Source organism: Cherax quadricarinatus, chromosome 74 (genome assembly GCF_038502225.1).
Source record: "Cherax quadricarinatus isolate ZL_2023a chromosome 74, ASM3850222v1, whole genome shotgun sequence".
Lineage (NCBI taxonomy): Eukaryota > Metazoa > Arthropoda > Malacostraca > Decapoda > Parastacidae > Cherax > Cherax quadricarinatus.
The window spans coordinates 3,725,830-3,737,822 of record NC_091365.1 but is presented as its reverse complement, the minus strand read 5'-3'; the positions used below and the strand labels follow the sequence as shown (position 1 = coordinate 3,737,822).

At 39.8% G+C, this 11,993-nt stretch overlaps 1 protein-coding gene across 3 annotated transcripts in view; it reads left to right on the top strand.

The window, feature by feature from the left end:
• Positions 1-285: 285 nt before the first annotated feature.
• Positions 286-11,993, top strand: part of LOC128702446 (BMP and activin membrane-bound inhibitor homolog) — a 125,808-nt gene continuing 114,100 nt past the window's right edge. Inside the window, exons 1-3 of one of the 3 annotated variants that reach the window (XM_070100687.1) lie at positions 286-661; positions 803-849; positions 8,616-8,796. In XM_070100687.1, the coding sequence (XP_069956788.1) occupies positions 609-661; positions 803-849; positions 8,616-8,796 (281 nt within the window). In that variant the 5' untranslated portion in view covers positions 286-608. Of the gene's footprint in view, positions 662-802; positions 850-6,016; positions 6,057-8,615; positions 8,797-11,993 lie in introns of those variants that run through there. The other 2 variants (XM_070100685.1, XM_070100686.1) reach the window with 2 other exon arrangements.

Genomic DNA, 11,993 nt, shown 5'->3' with positions numbered 1-11,993 from the left:
GTAGTAAGTTTGCTGAAATCTCCTGTTAGTAGCAGGTGGTCTTTATTCATGTGTGCATCAGTAATCATGTTTCCTAGTTTTTCACTAAAGTGGTAAATGTTTGACTGTGGTACTCTGTAGATGTTTATAACTGTGAGGAGTTTTTGCAGGTTTTTTGATTTAAATTTGGCTATGATATATTCTCCATGTTCATCCCTTGTGTAAGATTTTTTGATACATTCGAGTTTATTTGAGTAGTACATAGCTGTTCCTACCCCTTGCTGGTCTGTTCTACAGTTGTGTATGGCATGGGCCCCAAAGAAAGATCCTAGTGCCAGCCCTTTGGTAAAGGTGAGAAACACAATAGAATTCAAGAAAAAAATCATAGCAAAGTACCAAAGTGGAGAAAGAGAGAGGGGAGAATGTGCCTTCTTCAGTGATTTAGTGATTCTACAATATGTACGATACTAAAGCCAGCGATAAAGTGCAACATTAACAATGTAGCAAGTAAGTTAAGTGATTAAGTGATAGAAAAAGGACAGCACGAAACTTAACTCCTCCAATGTTATTGGAGGTACATAGGACCACTGACAACACTGCTGCCCCCACCATCACTATATGTACGGCTTATGCTGCCAGTGGCTCTGATAGCCCAACAACACCACCACCATTCTTCACATACGTAATGACATACTATTTTATTTATTCTGTTTCTGTTATTAATATTGTTTATTATGTCATATTAGATGAATTGTGATAGATAAATAAGCTGTAGAGTTGATATTAGCATCATAATCAAGCATTTTGTCCTGTTTCCAAACAGTAAACTCTCCTCCCTGTCTTCCATACACCAACAAGTCTTCAGTAAAGGTAAGTGTGATGTTAAATGTTCATTTATACACTTTATTAGTGCTTTATATTGATTTGCCATTATTTTTTCTGTACGTAAATCTATAACAACACTACGACTTGCCAAGGACTCGAACCCATGCTGCTTTGGCCTGCCTCGTGGTAGGCGAAAACTCGTGACGCCTTTACCCACGGGACCAAACAATCCTTAAGAGTAGCGTACCCAGCGGAACTGAATGTTGTACTCACTACCCAAGGACATATGTTGGTGTGGGTGACTAGGCTAATTTCGTTCTAGTCCCTGTTTGGTGTACTAGTCCAACGAGCAGTATTTTATATTATTGTGCCCACGAACAAGTGGTATTGATCAATAACACTGGCAGGCCAAAGCAGCATTGGTTTGAGTCCTTGGCTAGTTGTAGTGTTGTTATTGATCAATACCACTTGTTCGTGGGCACAGTAATATAAAATACAGTGGACCCCAGGTTAACAATATTTTTTCACTCCAGAAGTATGTTCAGGTGCCAGTACTGACCGAATTTGTTCCCATAAGAAATATTGTGAAGTAGATTAGTCCATTTCAGACCCCCAAACATACACGTACAAACGCACTTACATAAATACACTTACATAATTGGTCACATTCGGAGGTAATCGTTATGCGAGGGTCCACTGTACTGCTCATTGGACTAGTACACCAAACAGGGACTAGAATGAAATTAACCTAGTCACCCACACCAACGTATGTCCTTGGGTAGCGAGTACAACATTGTTCCGCTAGGTGCGCTACTCTTAAGGATTGTTTGGTCCTGTGGGTAAAGGCGTCATGAGTTTTCGCCTACCACGAGGCAGGCCAAAGCAGCATGGGTTCGAGTCCTTGGCTAGTTGCAGTGTTGTTATTGATCAATACCACTTGCTCGTGGGCACAATGATATGTAAATCTATATTTAATCTTTGTAAAAATTATTTTTTGTTAATAGTTTTGGGTGTTGGGAACGGATTACTGCAATTGGATTTACATTATTTCTTATGGGGAAAATGGTTTCGATTTTCATGAATTTCAACTTTCAGCAGACTCTCTGGAACGGATAAATGATGAAATTAGAAGGCCCACTGTATTTATAATATACATAACTTTAAAACATTTAAAACTTTGGAATGTTTCCAGACAGAGAGAGACAGAGAGAGACAGAGAGAGACAGAGAGAGACAGAGAGAGACAGAGAGAGACAGAGAGAGACAGAGAGAGAGAGACAGAGAGAGAGAGACAGAGAGAGAGAGAGACAGAGAGAGAGAGAGAGAGAGACAGAGACAGACAGAGACAGAGAGAGACAGAGACAGAGAGAGACAGAGACAGAGAGAGACAGAGACAGAGAGAGACAGAGACAGAGAGAGACAGAGACAGAGAGAGACAGAGACAGAGAGAGACAGAGACAGAGAGAGACAGAGACAGAGAGAGACAGAGACAGAGAGAGACAGAGACAGAGAGAGACAGAGACAGAGAGAGACAGAGACAGAGAGAGACAGAGACAGAGAGAGACAGAGACAGAGAGAGACAGAGACAGAGAGAGAGACAGAGACAGAGAGAGAGACAGAGACAGAGACAGAGAGAGACAGAGACAGAGAGAGACAGAGACAGAGAGAGACAGAGACAGAGAGAGACAGAGACAGAGAGAGAGAGAGAGAGAGAGAGACAGAGAGAGAGAGAGACAGAGAGAGAGAGAGACAGAGAGAGAGAGAGACAGAGAGAGAGACAGAGAGAGAGACAGAGAGAGAGACAGAGAGAGAGACAGAGAGAGAGACAGAGAGAGAGACAGAGAGAGAGACAGAGAGAGAGAGAGAGAGAGAGACAGAGAGAGACAGAGAGAGACAGAGAGAGAGAGAGAGAGAGAGAGAGAGAGAGAGAGAGAGACAGAGAGAGAGAGACAGAGAGAGAGAGAGACAGAGAGAGAGACAGAGAGAGAGACAGAGAGAGAGACAGAGAGACAGAGAGAGAGACAGAGAGAGAGACAGAGAGAGAGACAGAGAGAGAGACAGAGAGAGACAGAGAGAGACAGAGAGACAGAGAGACAGAGAGACAGACAGAGACAGAGAGAGAGAGAGAGAGAGAGAGAGAGAGAGACAGAGAGAGACAGACAGAGAGAGAGAGACACACACACACACACACACACACACAGACAGAGACAGACAGAGACACAGAGAGAGAGAGAGAGAGATAGAGACAGAGAGAGACAGAGAGAGAGAGAGAGAGAGATAGAGACAGAGAGAGACAGAGAGAGAGAGAGAGAGTGAGACAGAGACACAGAGAGAGAGACAGACACAGAGAGAGACAGAGACACAGAGAGACAGAGACACAGAGAGAGAGACAGACACACAGAGAGAGAGACAGAGACACAGAGAGAGAGACTCGCGACAACACACCCAGGTTCACTTGTAGAAATAAATAAATTAAAAATAATAAAAATAATTGCTCTGGGGTGCTTTAATGTCACTTATTATAGATATTTTCATTAATCCATCTATGACTTTTTTTTTCAAAATTATATAACACCCTATATACAGACGCCCCCCAGCTTACGAACAAGTTACATTTGAGAAGGCTCTTCCTATCTTTGAATTGTTCATAAGTTGTTATTTTGCCATTTTTTGTTACAATTATTATTGTTTTTAGTATTATCATTATTATTATGTTCTCTCTCTGCGCTATTGTTCGTTGAAAACGTAGACAGTACTATACAGTATCAGCAGTGTACAGTTCTTAATACTAAAGCATATTTTAATGATAAATACTGTATTAAAAAACTTCTTACCTTTTTAATTGGTACAATAAACTTGAGGTGATGGATGAGAGGAAGATTGGACTACTGGGTGAGAGGGTCGTCAACTTCATACACTTCATCATCAAATGCTTCGTCAGTCAGGGTTTCGTAAGCCTGGATTTCTTCAACATCTGAAGAGGCTTTTGAGGTAGAAGGCAATGGTCTGAAGAATTTGTCTAAGGATGTTTGCACTGTTTTTCTCTTCTCGTCGTATATAAGATGGTAGCTTGAGATAGAATTGTTAACACCAGTTGAAACCTTTGAGAATCTCTTGATATTGAGATCCTGAAGCTCAAACATAGAGAAAATGCCTCGGCTATCTTTTTTGTCTCAAACTTTTTAGAAGGAACACACTCGTCTTGTTCCTCTTGCTCTTCCTTACGCTGCATCTCTTCCAGCTCCATCAAATCTTCATTCGTCAGCTCTGTTGACTTCGGTGCTGCCCAGCATGGGTTGCGGCAAAACGTACTACACAGAAGGAGTGCAACTCAAAATTCGGATTCGCAGAAGTATTGCAAATGAAACTTTAATTAACACGGCAGTCTGTTCGTATGTCTGAATGTTCATAACTTGAATGTTTGTAAGTAGGGTAGTGTCTGTACATTGTTCACAATATTATAAGAAATATGTTACATAGTATATCAACATGCAATGTTTATATGCTATGGAGGTGTGCTAGCCAGGAAGAGGGAAAACATTACGTTTTCTCTGGTCCAGCAGCAGAGAAAACGTGTATGAATCTGCGTTGGCCAAGTCACTGCCCTTAATACATAGCGCTTTTGTTTATAATTCTCAGCATGAATTATTCATTACTTCTCCTTTTGTTTATGATGGCATCTAAAGGTAGTTGTTAGAAACTATTAAACTCGGTGAACATGGTATGTCGATTGCAAAAATATGGCTCTGGGCCGCATTAAACATCGTGTAGCTAGGATGTGGAAGAGTTAGTGGAGAAATATCACTCTAACAAAGCTGTTGTAAGCCATATCTGCATGATCCAGTGACTCTCAAGCTGGTCCTAGTGCCAGTAAAAGAGAGAGAAGGGAAGTAACCCCGGATAGGGTTTTGATACCTGAAGTCTTTATGGAGGGGGATTCCCCTTTCAAACAATAACCTTCCCTCCATCTCCCCTCTTAGCCATCTTCCATACACCAATAAGTCTCTTCAATAAAGGTAAAACTGATTTAACCCATAAACTGTCCAAACAGATCTACGTTCACGTGCATAGCGCTCCGACCTTGTTTTTCCCCTTTTGAAAGCATGTAAAAAAAAAAAATGGTAGGTCTACGTTCGGAGCCCCCTGCACGTGGACGTAGATATACGTTTGGACAGTTTAAGGGTTAAATGTTCATTTATCCATTAAAATTATTCATTTATATTTATTTCTCATTGTTTTCTGTACATAAAACTATAGTTATTCTCTATAAAATGTATTTTTTTAATATTTTGGGTGTCTGGAACGGATTAATTGGATTTACATTATTTCTTATGGGAAATATTACTTCGGTTTTCGTCCATTTCGAATTTCAACTGACCTGGAATGGATTAAGGATGAAAACTGGGGTTCCACTGTATATGGCTCAGAAATTTAATACAGGTGCTCCTTGACTTATGAGGTTCGACTTGTATCTTGAGTTTCATCTCCACTACTGTGGAGATGAAACTTAAGATATAGTAGATCAGTTGAAGGCCCTTGATCTGTATTCCCTGGAGCACAGGTGAGAGAGATACACGATAATACAGTGGAACCTCAAATTTCGAATATCACATATCGAACTCTTCGAAAATAGAACCCTTTTTTCGAAGCAACTTTGTCCCTATTATCGAACTTGCCTCTATTTTCGAACCGCCGGGTACTGGACCTGTCCAGCAGCCTGCTCTGTCGGCGTCCCCACGCAGGCACCGTAAGCCAGTCTGGCTTTGTTGATGCTTGAGTGAACACTAACTTGTGCTCTCATTCAAACATTTAAGATTATTTCATTGTGTTTAGTGCTTGTGGGACTGTGAAATAAGCTACAATGGGCCCAAAGAAACTTGCTAGTGGTACCCCTGTGATAAAGAAAGTGAGAAGCACCATAGATGTGAAGAAGGAAATAATACAGAAGTGGAATGATGTCCAAGTAGAATGATGTCCAAATGTGTGTGGAGAAGTACCACCCTGAGCAAGCTGAAACAAGCCATCTTTGCAACAAGTTCAGTGACAGAACCATGTCCAATTTTAGGGAAATCTTAGAGGCACCAGAAACAGAGGACTGTGGACAGTTATTTTGTGAGACAGGGGTCCAGTGACTCTCAAGCTGGTCCTAGCGGCATTAAAAGACAGAGAAGGGATTCTCCTTCCAAACACTAACCCCAACTCCCTCTCTCCTCCTCCCTATCTTCCAGATGCCATCACCAGTCTTCAGTAAAGGTAATACATAATTGAACACTATTTGTTGTGTGTATGTAAAACTATAATTATTCTCTATAAAATGTATTTTTTTGTGTGTGAATATTTTTGGGTTTCTGAAATGGATTAATTGTATTTCCATTATTTCTTATGGGAAATATTGCTTCGCTTTTCAGACTTTTCGAATTTAGAACTAACTCCTGGAACGGATTAAGTTTGATATTTGAGGTTCCACTTGGAAAGTCCTAGAGGGAATAGTACCAAACTTGCACACGAAAATCACTCCCTATGAAAGCAAAAGACTAGGCAGGAGATGCAACATTCCCCCAATGAAAAGCTGGGGTGCCATGAGTACACTGAGAGAGAACACAATAAACCATACCACGGGCGGGATTTGAACCCGCGGTCAGAGTCTCAAAACTCCAGACCGTCGCAATTGTGTCATTACGATTTTGAGTCATGTTGAGAACACAATAAGTGTCTGGGGCCCAAAACTGTTCAACTGCCTCCCAGCATATATCAAGGGATTACCAGTAAACCCCTGGCTGTCTTCAAGAAGACACTGGACAGGCACCTAAAGTCAGTATCTGACCAACATTGTAACCTTAGCAAAGAAATAAATTATTATTATTATAACCAGGCTGTGGTTCGTACATAAGTTTGTGTGTGGCCAGCAGTAACAGCCTGGTTGATCAGACCCTGATCCACCACAAGGCTTGGTCTCAGACCTAGCTGCAGGGGCGTTGACCCCCGATACCCTCTCCAGGTAAGACCGTCGATTAAAACGGTTTCTCCATTAAGCTGTCGTCAAAATGCGGCATATTTTCGTTTTACACTTCATAAAATCCAGTTTAAATGGTTCTGCTTCTCAGTAGGGAAAGAAATTTCAGTGCAGCAAGCTGGATGAATGATTTACTAATTTTCTGAATGACTTGACTTACCTGACTTGACAAATCTTCTGAATGACTGACCTGGTTTACTGAATGCCTTAGTTGACAAATCTTCTGAATGACTGACCTGGTTTACTGAATGACTTACTTGACAAGATTTATTGACTTGACTGGCTTACTGACTTGACTGACCAACTTGACTGATTTACTGAATAACTTTACTGATTAATTTACTGAATGACTTGATTGATATACTGACTGCTTACTACTTGACTGTCTTGACTGATTTACTGACGGATGGCTTACTGACTTGATTGACTGACTTAACTGATTTACTGAGTGACTCGGCTGACTTGAATGACTCACCATACTGACTTAACTGACTGACCTACTGACTCGCTTGACTGGACTGACTGGATTACCATCCACCTCAGCCCAGATGGGCCTCAGCATGCCTCTCTACTCCCTCCTTCATGATCATTGACAAATGCCAGCAACCACAATTTAAGGTAAGAAATATAATTTCTATTGTATTTTTAGCCTTAAGCAGCAGAAAAAACATGCATTGTAACAATAATGAACAACAATTTCAATATTTTTGTAAGATTTGGAGACCTAAAAAAAAAAAAAAAAAAAGTTTGGCTTTTTTGGGGGTTCCAGAAACATAACCATATTTTTATCCTAAGTTCTGAAGTTTCTTTAACTCGGATTCATCTAACACTGCATTTTCAGGAACCTAACTACCCTCTTGATTGACAGTCTACTGTAATTACCCAGCATGAAGGTGGCAAGTCCGTAACTTGTATTCATTTATTTACTCTTCAGTACTGGTATTTAATTACAGTAATTGTATATTTACTTATTCAGCAACAGTAATTTGTTTACTTGTTTATCTAGCATATCATATTCATCTTCGACTTAGGATACTTTCAACTTATGATGGGTTCATCAGAACATAACCCCATTGTAAGTCAAGGAGTACCTTGAGTATACTTGGAGAGGGTTTTGGGGATCAACACCCCTGCAGCCCGGTCTGTGATCAGGCCTCATGGTGGATCAGGGCCTGATCAACCAGGCTGTTACTGTTGACCGCATGCATCCCGACATACAAACCACAGCCCGGCTGGTCAGGTACTGACTTTAGGTGCCTGTCCAGCGCCTTCTTGAAGACAGCCAGGGGTCTGTTGGTAACCCTCCCTCCTTATGCATGCTGGAAGGCAATTGAACAGTCTTGGGCCCCTGACACTTATTGTGTTGTCTCTTATCGTGCTAGTGGCTTTTCATTGGGGGGATGTTGCATCGTCTGCCGAGTCTTTTAATTTTATAGGAAGTGATTTTCGTGTGCAAATTTGGTAGTAATCCCTCTTAAGATTTTCCAAGTGTATATAATGTATCTCTCCTGCCTGCATTCTAGGGAGTACAGGTTGAGGAACATCAAGTGTTCCCAGTAATTTAGGTGTTTTATAGCAGCTATGTGTGCCATGAAGGTTCTCCATACATTTTCTAGTTCAGCAATTTCACCTGCCCTGAAAGGTGCTGTTAGTATCCAGCAATATTCCAGCCTAGATATTATAATCAAGGATATGTTTTTTGTATTTTTGACAAATTATTCTTAAAAATTGGAATTTTTTTATTTTTCCAACAAAATTTACACAGTACAATTCAAATCATTTATTTTATCTTGCTTTAGGTGGAACAGTGCGGTGCTACTGCAACTTACCACGATGTGTCACCATGGGCTACATGTGCAAGAGTATCTTGGGTGCTTGTTTCACCAGAAACACCCCCACTCCCACCCATGCCTACTCACAGGCTCGCAAGGTCTACCACCGTTATGCTCCCATGCATGGCTGTGTTGAGTTGCTCTCCATGTAAGTGTGTGACCATTGTGTTTTTTCTCACTCTCCTTTCTCTTGCTGTCTCTTTAGTACTCCGTCATGTTTTGTTTCCTCCTTAAATTCTTTCCATTTCATTTATGGTTGTTGACCACTTCAGCTCAATCATACTTTTAAAACTGTATATGGGGTTAGCCTAAAATGCTTCCACATCCAGTTTATTTCACATTTCAACCGTGCCACTACATTAAAAATATTGAAAAATGTACCTCTTAACCCTTAAACGGTCCAAACAGATCGTCGTTCAAATTCGTAGTGTTACAAAAGTAGATCTACTTTTTTTTTTAAATTTTTCAAATATAACAAAAAAAAATAGATAAAAGTTTTTTTTACACATTTTCAAATGTAAAACTAACAAAAAAAAAGTAGATAGTTTTTTTTTTACACATTTTCAAATGTAAAACAAAAAAGAAGATTACATTTTTTTTACATACTTTCAGATGTTGAAAAAACGTATATATATACGTTTGGACCATTTAAGGGTTAATATGTGACTTTTCGGTTTTAAATGAGATAGTGTTAGTCCATTTGTTTTTATGTTCAGTTTATCCTTCACTGCAAATATTTTCTAGTGAAGGTGATCTGTCCAATTTGTTCTCTAGCATCATTTAGTATTCCTCCTCAAGGAATACTGTACCTTTAGTTTTTTTCAATTAGCTCCTCACTGTTATGTTAGTGATATTAGTCATTAGGTCATATTACTTGGCCATTTACTGCTATTTTTCTCTTTATGTGACCAGAACTATTAAATTTCATCTAATTTTATAAATCTTGCATGTGGAAATAAAAGTATTTATTAATTTATTTATATTGTATGCTGTGTCATTTTCAAAGTTTTGTTTGGCTATTCTTACTGATGTATAGCTGTTCCTTACTTTTCTGTTTACTTTCCTGTTCTTTGCTTAATAATAATATAATAATAAATTTAGTGCGGATGACAAGAAACAGATGATTGCTGATGTTATGAATGAAAAGAAGTTGGATGTCCTGGCCCTAAGTGAAACAAAGCTGAAGGGGGTAGGAGAGTTTCAGTGGGGGGAAATAAATGGGGTTAAATCTGGAGTATCTGAGAGAGTTAGAGCAAAGGAAGGGGTAGCAGTAATGTTAAATGATCAGTTATGGAAGGAGAAAAGAGAATATGAATGTGTAAATTCAAGAATTATGTGGATTAAAGTAAAGGTTGGATGCGAGAAGTGGGTCATAATAAGCGTGTATGCACCTGGAGAAGAGAGGAATGCAGAGGAGAGAGAGATTTTGGGAGATGTTAAGTGAATGTATAGGAGCCTTTGAACCAAGTGAGAGAGTAATTGTGGTAGGGGACCTGAATGCTAAAGTAGGAGAAACTTTTAGAGAGGGTGTGGTAGGTAAGTTTGGGGTGCCAGGTGTAAATGATAATGGGAGCCCTTTGATTGAACTTTGTATAGAAAGGGGTTTAGTTATAGGTAATACATATTTTAAGAAAAAGAAGATAAATAAGTATACAAGATATGATGTAGGGCGAAATGACAGTAGTTTGTTGGATTATGTATTGGTAGATAAGACTGTTGAGTAGACTTCAGGATGTACATGTTTATAGAGGGGCCACAGATATATCAGATCACTTTCTAGTTGTAGCTACACTGAGAGTAAAAGGTAGATGGGATACAAGGAGAATAGAAGCATCAGGGAAGAGAGGTGAAGGTTTATAAACTAAAAGAGGAGGCAGTTAGGGTAAGATATAAACAGCTATTGGAGGATAGATGGGCAAATGAGAGCATAGGCAATGGGGTCGAAGAGGTATGGGGTAGGTTTAAAAATGTAGTGTTAGTGTTCAGCAGAAGTTTGTGGTTACAGGAAAGTGGGTGCGGGAGGGAAGAGGAGCGATTGGTGGAATGATGATGTAGAGAGAGTAGTAAGGGAGAAAAAGCATATGAGAAGTTTTTACAAAGTAGAAGTGATGCAAGGAGGGAAGAGTATATGGAGAAAAAGAGAGGTGTTAAGAGAGTGGTGAAGCAATGTAAAAAGAGAGCAAATGAGAGAGTGGGTGAGATGTTATCAACAAATTTTGTTGAAAATAAGAAAAAGTTTTGGAGTGAGATTAACAAGTTAAGAAAGCCTAGAGAACAAATGGATTTGTCAGTTAAAAATAGGAGAGGAGAGTTATTAAATGGAGAGTTAGAGGTATTGGGAAGATGGAGGGAATATTTTGAGGAATTGTTAAATGTTGATGAAGATAGGGAAGCTGTGATTTCGTGTATAGGGCAAGGAGGAATAACATCTTGTAGGAGTGACGAAGAGCCAGTTGTGAGTGTGGGGGAAGTTCGTGAGGCAGTAGGTAAAATGAAAGGGGGTAAGGCAGCAGGGATTGATGGGATAAAGATAGAAATGTTAAAAGCAGGTGGGGATATAGTTTTGGAGTGGTTGGTGCAATTATTTAATAAATGTATGGAAGAGGGTAAGGTACCTAGGGATTGGCAGAGAGCATGCATAGTTCCTTTGTATAAAGGCAAAGGGGATAAAAGAGAGTGCAAAAATTATAGGGGGATAAGTCTGCTGAACAGGGAGGCTTTAGGAAAGGTAGGGGGTGTGTGGACCAGGTGTTTACAGTGAAACATATAAGTGAACAGTATTTAGATAAGGCTAAAGAGGTCTTTGTGGCATTTATGGATTTGGAAAAGGTGTATGACAGGGTGGATAGGGGGGCAATGTGGCAGATGTTGCAAGTGTATGGTGTAGGAGGTAAGTTACTGAAAGCAGTGAGGAGTTTTTACGAGGATAGTGAGGCTCAAGTTAGAGTATGTAGGAAAGAGGGAAATTATTTCCCAGTAAAAGTAGGCCTTAGACAAGGATGTGTGATGTCACCATGGTTGTTTAACATATTTTTAGATGGGGTTGTAAGAGAAGTAAATGCGAGGGTCTTGACAAGAGGCGTGGAGTTAAAAGATAAAGAATCACACACAAAGTGGGAGTTGTCACAGCTGCTCTTTGCTGATGACACTGTGCTCTTGGGAGATTCTGAAGAGAAGTTGCAGAGATTGGTGGATGAATTTGGTAGGGTGTGCAAAAGAAGAAAATTAAAGGTGAATACAGGAAAGAGTAAGGTTATGAGGATAACAAAAAGATTAGGTGATGAAAGATTGAATATCAGATTGGAGGGAGAGAGTATGGAGGAGGTGAATGTATTCAGATATTTG